Raw genomic sequence first — 16,968 nt, 5'->3', positions numbered from 1 at the left:
TAGTCGAGGAGGAGGACAGTTTAATTACATCACAAATAAAGTCCCGCCGTGCATAACTCAAAGTTTTGTCATACAGAAAGTATGTACTAAACGGACACATTGTCATATATTGACAATCACTCCAACATGTCGTGCCATCCATCGATGTCAGGGAGATAGTCCCCGAGCTTAGTGAAAGGCTTCATGTCGAGACACTGAGAGGCTACCCATGTTTGGACGTCTTCCCGCGACATTTGTCCTTCTTCGTAGAACATCCCTGTTTTTCCGACGACCTCCTTCATGATGATTTGGGCAAGTTCGCGCTGGATGTTATAGAACTCAGCTCGAAGTCGATGATCCTCAATATATCCTATGTTCTTTGCCCATTGCAGAATATGGCCATCGCCGGATCTAGGTGACATGCGAAGGTTCTGGTGATCCCGTCTGTACTCCAGCATGTGGTGTAGGACATAGAATCCATCATTAAGACAATCACTCGGTTGCTGGATGTAGCAGAAGTCGGTCTTATGGCTGAAGGTGAGCCTGTCGCCCCTTCTCTTCTTGTCCTTGACCTCTCCACCCCCTGCTTGGTAGTAAAACATAGCACTGTCGAGAACATCCTTGATGTGGGTGTAATCCTTTTTGTGAATGTTCTTCGACGAGTCCAAGTAAAGAGCGTGGGAGTATCAGGGGTAGAGGATGATGAGGACGGCGCGCCCGCCGCTGCGCAAAATAAGTACACCTCAAATTAATTAGCCTCCACCATGCAAATGAATGATTGAAATCGAAGGAATGATATCCGCGCGGATGACTTACACGGGATGATAAGGCACGAGAATCGCCTCCTTGTCCTTATTGGCGAGCATGAAACTGACAATGTATTCCCTCGCATATTTACGGTGCTTTGTGCAGACTTCCAAGAAGCCCTCGTGCATGTAGTACGGGTCAGCGACACAGATATAAGGTATCTGCTCAACCCCGATGATGTAGTTCATGTGCAAGGCATAAAGGCGGACAAACGTAAAATCCAGCTTCTTCACATGAAACATGTCGAATATGTAATCAAATCCAAGGAAGAACTTATCCGCGGGGAAGCAGTCGATGTATGACAATTGCCGCGGAACGTTAACCACGTAGAGTGGGTATCCTGAATATTTCGAGGCGATGAGGCCTTTCTCTATCTGCATCACATCGTCATGAAGTCTCCTTAGATTGCCGAATCTGTCCCCTTGCGCTCTTGCAAGTAGGATTGATTGACCAGGGATATGCCATTTATCCGCATCGGGGATATCTATACGGTCCTGAAGCCGAGGCTGTTGAGGCAGCTGGATCATAGAATCAACTTTTTTGCCTTTCCTCGCTCTCTTCCTAGACTTCTTTACTATCGGAAGGTCGTCCATAATACGTTCAGCCTCCGGAGACGGCAATTCAAGCACCGACTCATGACGCTCAAACCCTGAGTAGGCGCTAGTATAGACATACTGTTGAGTGCCATCATCATGCTCATCCTCATCCATGGCGACGTCATCAGCGACTAATGGAACCTCTTCCTTACCCCATCCACTATCACCCAACCCGACACCCGGTGCTAATTGGGTAGGTGGGTGTTGATGTTCATACCTTGCTGAGGCTGCGTGCTCGTGGGTGTGCTCCTGGCCGCCTCCAGATGAAGCAGACTCTTTGGCCACAACAGGACCCACCCATTGCAACAATCACCAAGCCGCCACGGGGTCTCGTCGTCATCCCCTACTAGTATCAGAGGAGGCAAATTCTCGTGGCCCAGTTTGACATTGGCCATGGAAACCTTGAAGACGTTCGGGGGGATCGGTCGGCTGCGGAACAATGGTTCCTTCGGCTCCATTATCGTCGCCTTCCCCACATCCACCTTTCGGTCGCCGATGGTGTACAATATGGTGCACGGGGTTTCATCGGCCTGCAAAGAAAAGTCCGGGACGTGAGACATCCAAAAGGCAACGAAAATGGGAGATTATAGATTTATTGAAGGGGCCGATGTGACAGATACCGTGAGGGCGTCGAGCTCAGCCAAAGACGAAGCACCGCCGAGCATGTTCGGTGCCGGAGTCGATGTAGGAGCAGGTGCGGGAGCAGGTGTGGGAGCCGGTGGTGGTGTAACGCTAGTCGAGCTGCTCCCCAAGAAGTCAGCAAGGGGAAAGTCCGCTGCATATATTTTCTGGATTTTGCCTTGTCCAATTGAAAACGGCCGGAACCAAGGAAGTAGACATATCTGCAACCACCTGTTTTGCGGCAGCTACCGCTGTTTCGACTGTCTAAGATGATTTCTTCTCAACCGCAATCTCAACCTTCTTGTCGATGTTTTCTTCAGTTAACCTCCGTCTTTCCTTTCTCTCCTCCGTGGTCTCACGGTAGTACTTCTTCCACGTGGCGCCGTCTCCGACACCGTGCATGCGTCCATACGACGGTCGAGTCTCCACCGGGAGTCGTTTCAATATGTTTAATGCCCGGTTGAATGGAGTGTCCCACTTGGGCCTCACCAATGCCTCAGATGGCGAGTCGCTTTCGGCCGCAATCCTATGTTGCTCTCTCTGCAAAAGGCACAAGGATCGTTTACAAATATGACTAACGTGTGCAGTCGAATTGATCAGAAACTAAAATTACCAGCAGTCTAATGAACTCCGTCGTGACCGGATTTGTCTCGTAAACCTTCTTCACTGGCACCCAACGGTGTCGGGCCCTGAGGACGTCACGCTCCTGCAGGACGGTGAACTCCTCCAAGGGGTCTGGGATGCCCAAACTCACGGCTTCCGCGTCCTCCTTGGCCCATTTGGACCTCTTCCCGCCGTAACCACGGCTTCCGAGGTGGTGGCTCCCAATGTTCCTCTCTTGAAGCCCCTTCATGTACTTAGACTTCTTTTGGCAGCCTCGCCCTCGCAAGCCGCCTTGAATATTTGAAACTGCTCTTCCGTGATTGTCGGATTATCCTTTATAATCTCGGAGTAGGGTTCCTTCTTGTCGATGATCCTTGCTTTCACCATTGTTTTCCAGGCGGCCAATGCGTCGCTAAACTTGGTCATGACGTGTTTGTTTATCTTCTTCATTGTCGAGTCCTTATCTGGATCTTCATAATCCTTTTCATTCCGGCCTGGGAACAAGAATATCTGGTGAAACTTCTTTAGGAGGGAGGGCCTCATATTATCCATCTTCTGTAGTTTCTCATCGTTAATGGTGGCAGTTGTCCGTATGATGCAGCCTATTTGATTGTCGTAGCATGCGCGCGCTTCCTCAGGCGCGTTTGGCTCAAAATTGCCGTCGTCCACCTCCGTGACCACCAGTCTAGTAGTGCTGAGTTTGTTAGGAAGTTGTTGCCTCTTTGCTTTCGGTTCTACACCGGCTCCGCTCCCCGAGCCAGTGTCGGTCTCAGTCTTAGCACCATTCCCGATGCCGGTCTGAGTCTCAATGCCGGTCTCAGTCTCAGCACTGGTCCGCGTGTCGGTCTCAGTCCTCGATGCCATCGGTGGGCCCAACAACATCGGTTGATCGTTTGCAAGGCTCAAAAATTCGTCTGCCGCCTTGTAACGCCCCGGATTCGATGCGCCAGGTGTCTGCCAACTATTCGCCATCGTTGCCATGTCATTTGCTTGCGTGTTGCATTTTATCATGTCATCATGTGCATTTCATCTTGCATACGTGTTCGTCTCATGCATCCGAGCCTTTTCCCCGTTGTACGTTTCGCAATCCGGCGCTCCTATGTCCTCCGGTGTTCCCCTTTCGTCTCTCGTTGTGAGCGGGTGTTAAACATTCTCGGAATGGACCGAGGTTTGCCAAGCGGCCTTGGTATAGCACCGGTAGACCGCCTGTCAAGTTTCGTGCCATTTGGAGGTCGTTTGATACTCCAACGGTTAACCGCGTAGCCCGAAACCCCTCTTCTCTTTGCAGCCCAACATCCCTTCCAAATTGGCCCAAAACCCATCTAACTCCCCTCCATGCTCTCGGTCGTTCGATCACGATCGCGTGGCCGAAAACCGCTCCTCATTTGGACTCTCATAGCTCCCTCCACCTATAAATATGTGTCCCTCCCGGATTTTTCGCGCAGTCCAACCCTAGCCTAATCCTCCCCGCCGCCACCGGACATGTCCGCGTCGCGCCGGACATGTCCGTTTCTCTGCGCCGCCCGCCGCAGCCAATGGCGCGCTGCCACGCGTCCCGGCACTCCGCCGCCCGCCGCCGAAGCCCACCGGGCCCAGGCGCGGCCCGCCCAGGCCCGCGCGGCCCCCGTCCGCCCGCGCGCCCCTCCGCCTGGCTCCTCCCGCCGTCGCCGGAGTCAGCCGCCTCCGGCCGCCGCTCGCTGTCGGCGAACTCCCCCAACGCCAGCGCCGTGCCGCCACCCTCGGCCCCCCTGCTCGCCCGCACCCCGAGGTGCCTCCCTCCGCTCGCCCCGCGTCTACGTCGCCCCGACCGGCCCGCGTCGGCGTCCCGCGGCCTCGCCGGTGCCCACCGTCCGCCGGCGCCGCCGCGGCGCCGCGCCTCGCCTCCGGTCTCCCCCTCGTCCCCGCGCCCGGAAGCCGCCGCCCTTCGTCGCGCCGTCGTCTCCCTCGCCGGATCCGGTCGGCCTCGCCTTTCTTCGGCCACCGTCGCTGCTTCTCCGGCGAGATCCGGTGGATCGGGATGAGATCCACCGGGATCTCAACCAAACGGCCGCCCCGTCCCCGAATCCGCTCGTCCCGGGTCCGCCCCGTCCAATTTTCCCCGAGGTCCAAATTCTGCCTAAGTCCCCAGATTCTAGTATTTTCATGTCATGTTCATCGCATCGTATCTATGCATCCGTAGCTCCGTTTCATGCGTGTAATATGTAAAATTGTTCGTCTCGACGAGTACATCATTTCATTCCATTGCATAATATTCATTTGAGCTCATCTTGATGCCTGAATCATTGTTGTAAGAGTGCTTCATAATGTTTTCTGTTGTCTGTTAACAGAACGAGCTCTTTTGTCATTTTTGCCATGATTGATGTGTGCATCCTATGAGGTTGATGTCTTCATGTGTTTTGAACTATGCCATGTCTTCTTTACAGAGGTGCTTACCATGTATTTTTGTGATCAATGTGGTGACTAGCACAAGCATGCAAACTAGGCATCCTGATGTTACTGATTTTAGTCCCTGTTCTGCTGTTATTTTGATGCCATGTAAACTTGATGCTACAGAGAGATCCATGCATATTTAAAGATACTTCAGTAAGGGTGTTTTGAACATATGGTTATTGTCTATCCATTCATGCCCCTGTTTGTAATTATGGAGTAGTCTAGCATGTCATTTTCGTGCTCTACTTTTGCTTCAAAATGTTTCCTGGCGGATTGTTTACATGTTATTCAATTTGGCCAAGGTTGCTATAGTTGATCCTTGTATGCTATGGACTTGTTCTTGACTTGGTTTGTTTCAAAAACATGCCTTCTTGATGATGCTATGCTTATCTTGTCATGCAATGACTTGTGGTGAGTGAATCGAGCTTGTTAAGTAGGGTTCATGATGTTGCTGTTTTGCTAGGCTGAATCTGTTATTTCGTGATGCTATATAAACATGTTGCTACTAATCATTCTATGCATAATCTGGAGATATTCTATAAATATGTTTTGTTCTACATGTTATCCTCTATCAATCCATGCCCCTGGTAGCATTGATAGCTTACTGTAGCTTGTTGTAATCTTGCTCCAAAGTTGCTTCATAATGTTGCTGTCAGCCTGTTAACATTAAGTTCAGTTGTTCTCATGTGTTTTCCTAGTGTTCCATGTACCCTATGACCTTGCTATTGCCATGCTTAGCTTCACAAATATGTCTTCTTACTGTTGGTTGCCTTGCCATGCTATATAATGCTCTGTGGTGAGTGGCACAAGCTCATCTATATGCCTTCATAATTCTGTTTCTGCCATGTATGAATCTGTATTATAACTTGCTATGTTTACGTGGGTGCCATCATATTTTCTGATCCTTTTTGGCTTATGGTCAGTAAGGGACTTTTGATCTATGCTTTTAGTAGATTCATGCCATGCCTTTGTTTGCCATGATAAGTTCCTGTAACATGTTGTTTGATAGTTCTGAACATTGCATCGTGATGTTATTTTCTGCAAAGTCTGAATTGTTATTACTTGCAATCTTGACATGTGTGTTTGAGCATGTTCTAGTGATTTCTGGAGTTAGCTCAGTGTTCATGTTTTGTTATGCTTTACCTGTACATCATGCCCATGCTTTTTGTTATTATGTTGAGGTCCTGTAGCATGTTGTTTTGATGCTTGCAATATGTCTAGTTGCTATTTTGGACAGCTTGTCCTTTAAACTTGTTTCATGTGTGTGTGTGTTGAACCGTTGCTCCGTTTTGAGTGTGCTCTATATGAAACTTGCTTGATTTTGCATGTAGTTTCATATTATCATGTTGCATCCATGTTTTGAGGTGTCTGCTTGATGTTTGTATGCATTTTGCATCAATGCCATGTTTATCTTGCTTTGCTCATATCTTCTAGGCCGTAACTCCGAACTAAATGAACTTTATATGTAACTTGACTAGAATCTTGTGTAGATCATCTTGGTGCATCTTAACTTAATGTTTAACAACTTGAACATAAGGTTTATTCAGATCTGGACCAATTTCGAAATTTGCATATGAGGACTTACCAGAATTATTATATGTTGTTCCCGGCCTCATTTAAACTTGCCTTGATGTATTGCTCTTGTTTGCATCATCTCTTGCCATGAGTAGCTTCATGTAGTCTTGTCATGCATCATGTCTTGTTCATGTTTGGTGTGTTTACTATGTTGTGTGCTTCTTTTCGATAGTTCCTGTTTCGTTGAGATCGTGAGGATTCGTTCGTCTACGCTTGGTTCGGCTTCATCCGTTCGTCTTATTCATGGACTCGTTCTTCTTCCTTGCGGGATTTCAGGCAAGATGACTGCTACCCTAGATCTCACTACTATCTTTGCTATGCTAGTTGCTTCGTTCTATCATTATGTTGCGCTACCTATCAACTGTTTATCAAGCCTCCCATATTGCCATGAACCTCTAACCTTTGATACCTTTCCTATGCAAACCGTTGTTTGGCTATATTACCGCTTTTGCTCAGCCTCTCTTATAGCGTTGCTAGTTGCAGGTGAAGTTGAAGATTTCTCCATGGTGGACAGGATTTTTGGTTGGGATATCACAATATCTGTTATATTATTAATGCATCTATATACTTGGTAAAGGGTGGAAGACTCGGCCTTTTGCCTGGTGTTTTGTTCCACCCTTGCCGCCCTAGCTTCCGTCATACCGGTGTTATGTTCCCGAATTTTACGTTCCTTACGCGGTCAGGTGATTTATGGGACCCCCTCGACAGTTCGCTTTGAATAAAACTCCTCCAGCAAGGCCCAACCTTGGTTTTACAATTTGCCTCACCACCACCTACTTTTCCCTGGGGAGTCGCTCTCTCGAGGGTCATCTTTATTATAGCCCCCCCCGGGCCAGTGCTTGTCTAAGTGTTGGTCTGAACCAGAACCACTTGCAGCGCCACCTCGGGGAAACTTGAGGGTTGGTTTTAGTTGTACGTAGTGTTCATCCGGTGTTGCCCTGAGAACAAGATATGTGCAGCTCCTATCGGGATTGTCGGTGCATCGGGCGGTCTTGCTGGTCTTGTTTTACCACTGTCGAAATGTCTTGTAAACCGAGATTCTGAGTCTGATCGGGTCTTCCTGGGAGAAGGTCTATTCCTTCGTTCATCGTGAGAGCTTGTCATGGGCTAAGTTGGGACACCCCTGCAGGGTATAATCTTTCGAAAGTCGTGCCTGCGGTTATAGGCAGATGGGAATTTGTTAATGTCCAGTTGTAGATAACTTTACACCAGATACGAATTAAAACACATCAACCGCGTGTGTAGCCGTGATGGTCTCTTCTCGGCGGAGTCCGGGAAGTGAACACGGTTTCTGGGTTATGTTTGACGTAAGTAGGAGTTCAGGATCACTTCTTGATCATTACTAGTTTCACGACCGTTCCGCTTGTTCTCTTCTCGCTCTTATTTGCGTATGTTAGCCACCATATATGCTTAGTCGCTGCTGCAGCCTCACCACTTTACCCCTTCCTTTTCCCTTTAAGCTTTGCTAGTCTTGATACACATGGTAATGGGATTGCTGAGTCCTTGTGGCTCACAGATTACTACAACAACAGTTGCAGGTACAGGTTGTGCGATGATCATGACGCGAGAGCGATGTTTGCTTGCGTTGAGTTCTTCTTCTGCTTCTTCTTCGATCAGGGATAGGTTCCAGGTCGACAGCCTGGGCTAGCAGGGTGGATGTCGTTTGAGTTTCTGTTTGTGATTCATCCGTAGTCGGATGAAGCTCTGATGTATTGTGATGTTGTATTCGAGTGGCATTGTATGCCTTATGTATGTATCCCCATCTATTATGTAATGTTGATGTAATGATATCCACCTTGCAAAAGCGTTTCAATATGCGGTCTATCCTTGGTGGGACCTTCGAGTTCCTTATGGGTAGGGTCGCATATTGGGCATGACACACCTAGTAGACGTCGTCGCAATCACCAGAACCCTGTCCTTCATCGTTGCTAGCCATGTTTCCTAATAAAATGAATAATGACCAAAAAAGGCCTATTGTTTTGCAAGAACGTTGACTCCTTCCCGGTGCGGCAAATCCTGGGCACTCGATATGTCCTAGTTTGTAGCACAAGTCATGCCGAAATTCACGGAAAATGTAGGCATGACCTTTGCTAAAAAAGTGGACAAATCGAGAACCTGAAATTTGCCGGAATGGAAATGAATCAACATTCTGGCAAAACATAGGCCACTCGGCTTCATTCCCTAGAAACAACAAAAGGCCACTTGGGCACAATCAAAACATGCATGTGCAAACACAATTGAGGAATTTGCATATATCCTGACCACTTCAAATTTGCATGTCCTAGCATTTGACACTACAAGAAAATCTACACAAATCTCATGCTCTCTCAAACTCAATTCAAAAACCAAATATAGATTATATTTAATTAACTACTGAATAAATTACTTTACTCTAAACTAAACCCTACTGCCCTAGTTAACATCTAGTTAAACAAACTCAATTCAAAAACTAAACCCTACTGAACTAATTAACATCAACATTATCTACTACTTAACATCTATTATTACCCTAACTAAAAAACATATACTATTAACCATACTGCCCTAGTTAACTAGTAGCATCACTACTACTAATTAACATCTGCTACTACTACTAAAAATCATTATGTATGAACCCTAGTACTAATTAACATCTACTACTACTGCTAATTAACATGGCAGAGGAAGAAAAAGCTGAGAGAGGGGGGGGTGGGGGAGGGGTGGGGGGCTTACAGAGAGGGGAGAGTCGGTGGCGGGGAGGTGCTCGGCGACGGAGGTAGGGCGGTGAGGGCGGGCTCAGGATCGAGAGGCGGCGCTCCTGGGCGGGCTCGGGGGCGGTGAGGTCGAGTGCGACGGCGGAGAGGTCGAGGGCGGCGACGGTGAGGTCGAGGGTGGCCCGAGAGGCGGCGGCGGTGAGGTTGGGCGGCCTCGGGCGGCGGCGGTGAGGATGAGCACGGCGTCGATGCCGGAAGGAGATGGCGGTGAAGTGGGGGCGACGGTGAAGTGGGGGGAGATGGCGACAAAGAGTGGGGCGAGGGATTTGGTGGAGAAGTGGTGGCCGGGGGGAAACCGTTTTTGGGGTTAAGTCAAAAATAACGGTAGCGCATTAGGGAAAACGCGCTATAGCTAAGTTAGCTATAGCGCGTTTTCACAAACGCGCTACTGCTACTCTTCATTTTTTTTCCCTTTTTCGTTTATTTTTCTTTACATTTTATATTTTTCCTTTCTTCTTTTTCTATTTTTTTCATTTTCATTTACTTTTCTATTTGTTTTTCATTTTATTTTATTTTTGTTAGCAGTAGCGCATCGCGCGTAAACGCGCTGCTATAAGAATATTAGCGGCAGCGCGGTTTCTGAAAGATCGCTACTACTATGTTTAGCCCATCGGCTTAGTGGTCGAAATTTTAGTAGTAGCGAGTTTTCAGCGAGGCGCGCTACTGCTATATATGCATCTGCATCGCGCTTATTTGGCACGCGCTACTGCTGTCTAGCAGTAGCGAGCTTTTTTAACAAGCGCTACTGCTAAAGTTCTGTGTATAACGTTTTCTCTAGTAGTGTCATGTGTTCTTGGTTCATAGCAAAGGGGATAAATTTTATAAGGAGATATGAGGTGAGTTTCTAAAGTTCACCATACAATCCAAGCATCACAAAAGGTGACATTACAAATTAAGGAGACGAAGAATTATCCTGTTTATTTCCTTTTAAAGGAAGGGAGTAGCTCGTGGAGGACGGCCCTCACATCTAGCTCGGTGAGATTAGTTTTCTTTAAAATACATTTCCTTGTGCTAGAGCGGTTGAATGACATGTGCTTATGGTAGATGAACTAACCGTCATGGATTTGAGCATGTTCAAAGGCATCATGATCTGGTGAAAACTGCAACCACCGTAGGCGAGAACGGGTGGAGGATAAGCGGTCACATGGATAAGGTAGCACATTAAAATAGAGAGTGTTTGGGTTATTAGGCTAGGGACGTGCGTTATATTGTTTTCTTCTCTTGGAACGCACGGACATGTTTGCTATCTTTTCCTAATCTCTCCTTAATAATAAAGCACGGATTGACTTCGTCGGTTTATCGTCACAATACGCTTCTTCTCGTGAATTTACGCCTTCAATTTGAAATTATTTTCTTCCGCTCCTTTTAGAGGTGGTACTAAAATTCCCGCCCGCCTTTTCCTATCCCCGTATTGGGCTGCCCCAGCAGTACATGTGTTCCGGCCTCGGCCCGCTCTGTTGCAAAAGGATTCATATTTTATTTTTACCTTACCTGGAGTGGGCTACCCATTGACTCACCTATACAAAAGCCACATGTTTTCCTTTCAGTTAATAATCCCACATTGCTCTTTTACATCTAATCTCATCGGTTTATATATGCATGCCCTGGTGATCGAAACAAGCGGCCATGAAAATTGATAAGCAGAGATGAAGAGGATGATGCAAAAGATTATCTCCACAAGAAAAGGGAAAGTAGGAAGGGCGAAGGAAGGAACAACACAGCGGAGGACCGAGGCGCAGCGGTGGAGGTGTCGATGGGGGCGTCCCCGGCAATATGCCCAGGCTGATGCGGCAGAGAACAGAAGGGGCGCCGGTTACGAGAGCGAGCTTGAGCGCGGAGGCAAGCCGGTCGGCCGCGAGCTGATTGATGCGGCAGAGGACCGAGGCGCAGCGATGGAGGTCTCGATGGGGCCGTCGCCGGCGGAGGACCCCGAGGCGCAGCGGGAACACGCTCGATGGCAACAGAAGGGGGGCGAGATTCACCAGCAGGTCGGACTACTGGAGCAAGACCGGCGTCGCCTTCCTGAAGCAAGATTTGGGCAGCAGCCCGGCGGCTCTCTCTTATCTCTCCCTGAAGCAAGAGGTGGACAGGATGAAGTAACAACATGTGGACAGAGAAGCGAGGCGTAAATGTGATGGGGCTGTGTACATGGCGGCCGCTCGACCTCCGATTTAATAATTAATGAATGATGGGTACAGGCCGGCGGAGAAGTTTACTCACGGGAAAAGTTTTCTTATAGAGAATTGACACGGGAAGATATGTGCATGCAGTTTTTGTAGTATCTGTTTTAGACAAAGAACATATATGTTGTCTACATGAAATGTTTGTGTTCAGATGAATGGTTGGATGGTTAGATAGACAGTGGTATTTTCAGCTCATTAGAGTTCAAATCATGATGCTCGCATTATTTTTAGATTTATTTTAGGATTTTCGGCGATGCGCTTTTAGTGGGAGAGGCGTTTCCATTGAAGACGAGACGCCTACGATGACTACGTAAATCTCAAGATGCTCACAGGGTTAGGTGTGCATGTGTACGTTCATAGGGGTAAGTGTATACACGTATGTATGAGCGCTTGCGTCTGTATTGTGTTCAAAATAGTGCAACAAGAAGCAATATAATCTTGTAAACCAAACAACTAACATTCTCCTAACAAAATTAAGATAGTAAAAACACACTCGCTTTCGAATATAAAAAAATTATAGAAATAATCCCACTTGGATCCATCACCACTCTTTCGGCTAATATAAAAAAATTAAGGACACTGAGAATCATACCATCATGAACGGAGGTGGTGAACATGAAAATCGTCGGTGACGGCGAACATGAAAAGTGGCAACATGTGTGTAGACGATTTTTATTCCCAGTGCAATGCACGAGCACATTAAGTTAATGCATGCAAAGATGTAAGTGAAACTTCTTTTTTTTAAAGACATAGCATAAACGCCGACGCTCACAAACACGTACATACACTCGGCCTTATAAAAGTACGCACGCATATCATACCTCTATAAGCACCAAGAGATTAAATCGGTAGGTTTTGAAACTGATGAAGTCACGACAAGTACCTCACTATCTACGAGAATGTCGGTTCCAACTGAACCAGTTGGATTGCATGAGGGAAGGGTCTCACTTCAATTGCTTCAGGGTAGCAGTACATTTTTTTTTGCGTCAAAGCGTAGTACATGGAGTTAAACGTGTCTAGAACTGAACTTTAGTAGCAGGGACAACAAAATTATCTGAAAATACTGTCTAGATGGTCGTAGAATATGCCAAACGGTAAGAAAAAATTGTAAAGAAAAGCGAACCAAAAGGAAGGGGCAAATTGTTTTGTAATGTGAGAGGTCCGACTGAACTCTGTAGTGGTTATCTTATTTCTATTGGTTCTGTGCTAACTTTGCTTATGTATGCGAGTTACTCTGAAGCAACACTATAAACAAGGTACATTCATTTTGCTCATGAAAATAAGGTCTACCTAGCATAATCTAATTTGTGTATCTTATTTCCTACATTCATATTTAGTTTGGTCCATAAGTTTTCAGAGATTTTCTATTTGAAACAACCAACCCGTTCTTCTTTCAAGAATGTAGAAGTTATACAAGTATACTTTTTTTCAATATATGTTGAAGAATTTGGTACCAACAGAATTTTTCGCAACTAACAGGTGCACATTTGTCATGGTTGAATTTCTTTTATTATTGAAAACCTAATATTAGAAGTGTATACCGAGAGTCGTGGTTAGAAGTTGAATGTTAAGGGATAAAATAATTGATTTTAGGTCATAATAAATCAAATCAAATGTGACGATTTTTTTCATCCATTGCAACGCACGGACTCTTTTGCTAGTAATAATAAAGTACGGATTGACTTCATGGGTTCACCGTGGTAATACGCTTTCGCCCAGTCGTAATATAGTTTTATGATTGGTATAAACAAAATCAAAATATAAACGAGGTGGTATTAATTTGGGGATGTCCAAGGACCCTTCCTCTCGATCCCATCTAGAGTTCTAGACCTCCAGCCTACATCCACCTCCTGCCACGCTCCGCCCTGTGTCACCGCGCCACGACGGAGATCGGATCTATGGGAATCCATCACCTGTTCTGTGAGTGAGTGGACGGGGACGCGAGGCGGCGGCAATGCTGGTGCTTCTCCAGCAAGGCGCCGGACTCTGGTGAGGCAAGAAACAGGAGGAGACAGCGGAGATCGGACCCGTGGGAATCCACCGCCTGTTCCGGGAGTGGGTAGATGGGTGATGTCGGGCGGCGGTGGTGCCGGTGCAACGTTTGCATGGTCAGGTGCACTTGGCTTCAGGCCCTGGGAGGCGCTATCAAATCCACGGCCGCGCTGCTGTGTTGACCAGGACGGCCTGCTCGTGCAGTGCGTCGTGGCTGGCTACTAAAGCCAGGCAGCAGTGAGACGTAGGCCGACGGTGAAGCCGGCGGGGTGCTTTAGATGGGATGCGCTTGGATGGGCGGACCAGGGGTCACCTTCTATCTTCGTCAGGTAAGCGTGGTCGTTCTTTTCTTCGTCGTCGTTTCAGAGGAGGGAAGGAGGAGGGGATCGAGCTGCTGCTTTATTTTCTATTTTGCTCGACCGCGACCCCAAATCCTCTCCTACCCGAACTAGCTCCGCCACCCACCCCATCTCCGACCACCGAAGCCCATCCACTCCTCCACTGGATGGCGTCGGTCGCAGAGGAATCCAAGGCCATCAGCCCATCGGTGCAACCCGGCCAGATGCAGCATGCGCACAAGCACCCAACTGGTCTCCTCGAGCCGGGCAAGAAGTTGGGCACGATGAGCAGCTCATGGAGGCCTTCGTCGTTGGGGATGGGGCAGAGCAAGGCCGGACTCGCGCTCCCGCACCTCCACAAGTGTGCGTGGTGGGTGATCTTCGGTAAGGCCGCAGCGACGGGGATTACCTGGTGGCTCTTAATACGACCACACCGCTTAGTAACTGCGTCCGCTGATGCTGGCTTGGCATCTTCCACTCTGCTGTCGAAGGTGAGTGCGGCAGCTCGACCGGGTCGGGAGGATTCCATGAAATTTGGTATATACAATTAATAGAGTGAATTCGCTTTGTCGACCGGGTCAGACCCAGCTCGATCGTGATTTGATGTAGCAAGTCTTCAACTGGCACGTTACCATCACTAGCCTGCCCGAGATCCTACAGTGAGTTTGCGTTCCCTCCAATTTGCACTGCAATTCGACATTGCCATGAGCAGCCTTGGTTTTGTGCCTGTGCCATGCGACTGTAGGTCCTTTTTGGTCTAATCCTGAAATCCATTAGTACCTCAGGTTAGCCAAGGATGAGGTTGAATTTTCGTTGGCTCTAGATTTGCTGTTGCGTGTTGGCATGCTACCTTACCCATAACACATGGTCAATCGAGTTTCATTGGTATTGTGAGTCTGGGAGAACACATGCACTCTGTTTACTGGCCATTGAATAGGAGCTGCCTTTGCACCTCGTGGGGTTCAGATTGAAGGAAAATTGGGCTAGACTGTCCTGCTCATGTTAATTGAAGGAGCTAAATGTATCGCCTGGCAAAAGATTAGCATAATAGACAAACGGGTTAGAGTTGCTCGCCCATTCTTTGTAGGTAAGGTTTGTAATTTGGAATGTCAGGCAAGTTGTCAAGTAGTGACAGCCTGAAGTTTCATTCTAATTTCATCAGGTGGTTTGGTGCGTGAGGAGATTTTTCATAGTAATCATAACAATTTCTTTCTGATGAGAATATAAGCTGAAACTAGACTCATCCTCATCGGGTAAATTGATTCATGTTCTTACTTCATGTCCAGACAGCAAGATGAAACTTAATATTTTGTAGTCCAGAGTTTTGCAGATACTTTTGCTAGCGTATTTGTTGGATCTTGAATTTCATATATGTTCAGACACATGTTGAAGAACCAGATTCAGAACATTGCCAATGGAAAGCCCAAAGTCTTTTTGTGAAACTAGATTAATTGTACAATATTGAATGGAACGAAACATTATACATGATAATCGTTCCTTTGAAGGTTGAAGGTGGCACGTGACATCCATTCAATTATATATTCATTTAGTTCAGTTGGAGAGGAATACATTCTATTAAAAACTACCATGATATTTTAGTATGATTGATCCTTTTGGAGTTCATTCATAACACAAAAGAATTATTTGGTGGCCTCATACATGTTGGTTGCGCCTACCCTTTGTAGCACAGCAGCGACAACATGCTTGGCCATGTCTCAGTTTCAGTGTCTGAAAGCACACAATTACATGACTTTCAGATGATCGAAGACACGGTAAGGTCTATATACTGAAGTTATTATGAGTCAACCTAATATTTTGTTCTGTTTATTGCAAACAGAACCAGAAGTCGAGATGCAAGTGCGCAATTAAACACGGGACCTTTATGTGGTGTGAACAAGATGAACAACATCAGAGAATGGAGCGGGAATCAGAATTGAATTGAAAACAGAGTTAGCAGCTCAGAACAGCGACATGAACTGCTCAATTTTTCCTATTATATTAGCCCAAGGACGGAGTATCTTTATCCTGCTCTCACCAGTGGGATACGAAAGGCACTCTTCCATCCAATTCCCCGACCTGGTCAACCCAAGTAGATTGCAAATGGTGTTTGATTGTAGAGCAGCATCATTGAATTAAATGTATTCATTAGTTATAAATGTTATTACTAATATTATAGAGTTGGAATGTTATTAAGAGGATTTTCGTTTTTGAAAGATCTTGATTGGTGCTTTAAGTTTTTCTTTGATAAGCAAGTACATTGATACTTTTTCCGCGTTGCAACACATGGGTCTTTTTGCTAGTTAAGAAATAGGAAGGAAAAAATAAGGCAGGGACTGATGGCGGTCTTACGGCGAAACCGACATCCTAGGTGCTTTCTCTAGCTTGGCAGTGTGATATTTTCATGCATGTTGCATACGGTGTCTAGCTTGTATTGCTTGCAATTTGATTAAATTAATTCTATTTTGTTTACACAAATAGTTGTGAACATGCCATGCCATCCTTTTTTCGTACATATTCCATCCTCGTATCATGTGTTTACCTTACATAAAGGTAGTGGTTAACAATATCATGCATGAATGAGTTCTGAAGAATGAATTTTATTGCTTTTTCTTATCGGTTTTACTTGAAATGCAAAATCAATAAAGCAGAAGGAGATTAGCAAGGCAGTGGATAAAGGTGCTTCTTCCAAACGGAGGGCCTCTACACATTCTACTCCCCCCCCCCCCTCAACAATATTTGAAAGACAACACATGCATAAACACTCAACGTAGCTGTGTTGATGATGAGCACGTCCCCCCTTGTCCACCATCACAGGTGCTCCCTCTAACATGGCATTGTTACATGTGGTTGCATGATATGTATGATGTCTAGCTTGTATTGCTTTTAATTTTGTTGAATTCCATCTGCTTACTTTACACATTATACTTGTGAATAAGACACGTGTTCCTGTTTATAGAACATACAATATCTATCTATCACACCATGTTCTTACATCAAAGTACTACTGTTGTGTAACCTGCAACAATCACTTTTCACAAGACACGTTTAACTTGGGAGTCTGATATAGTTTACATCTCGCATTATTTTCTAG

The 16,968-nt window shown here is 46.5% G+C and overlaps 1 protein-coding gene across 2 annotated transcripts; it reads left to right on the top strand.

Annotated features, from left to right (window-relative positions):
- The first annotated feature begins 13,350 nt into the window (after window positions 1–13,350).
- LOC123111999 (uncharacterized) lies at window positions 13,351–16,110 on the top strand. Of its 2 annotated transcripts, none has more exons than XR_006454989.1 (2): window positions 13,351–13,868; window positions 15,715–16,110. XR_006454989.1 is itself a non-coding variant. In XM_044532893.1 (2 exons), exons 1-2 carry the CDS (start codon window positions 14,045–14,047, stop codon window positions 15,817–15,819), a joined length of 429 nt encoding a protein of 142 aa, XP_044388828.1. In that variant the 5' UTR covers window positions 13,875–14,044; the 3' UTR covers window positions 15,820–16,110. The 2 variants fall into 2 exon arrangements, 1 of the variants encoding a protein (XP_044388828.1); XM_044532893.1 differs by lacking the exon at window positions 13,351–13,868 and adding an exon at window positions 13,875–14,368.
- Window positions 16,111–16,968: the final 858 nt, after the last annotated feature.

This window comes from Triticum aestivum, chromosome 5B, assembly GCF_018294505.1.
Source record: "Triticum aestivum cultivar Chinese Spring chromosome 5B, IWGSC CS RefSeq v2.1, whole genome shotgun sequence".
NCBI classification, from domain to species: Eukaryota; Viridiplantae; Streptophyta; class Magnoliopsida; order Poales; family Poaceae; genus Triticum; species Triticum aestivum.
This window is presented reverse-complemented; position numbering and strand designations above follow the sequence as displayed.

Bases quoted from the DNA above. Each gene is read 5' to 3' on its own strand.
- LOC123111999 (XM_044532893.1), top strand. From the start codon at position 14,045: ATGGCGTCGGTCGCAGAGGAATCCAAGGCCATCAGCCCATCGGTGCAA. The intron at 14,369-15,714 runs GTGAGTGCGGCA...TATTGCAAACAG, and splicing joins CTTCCACTCTGCTGTCGAAG to AACCAGAAGTCGAGATGCAA.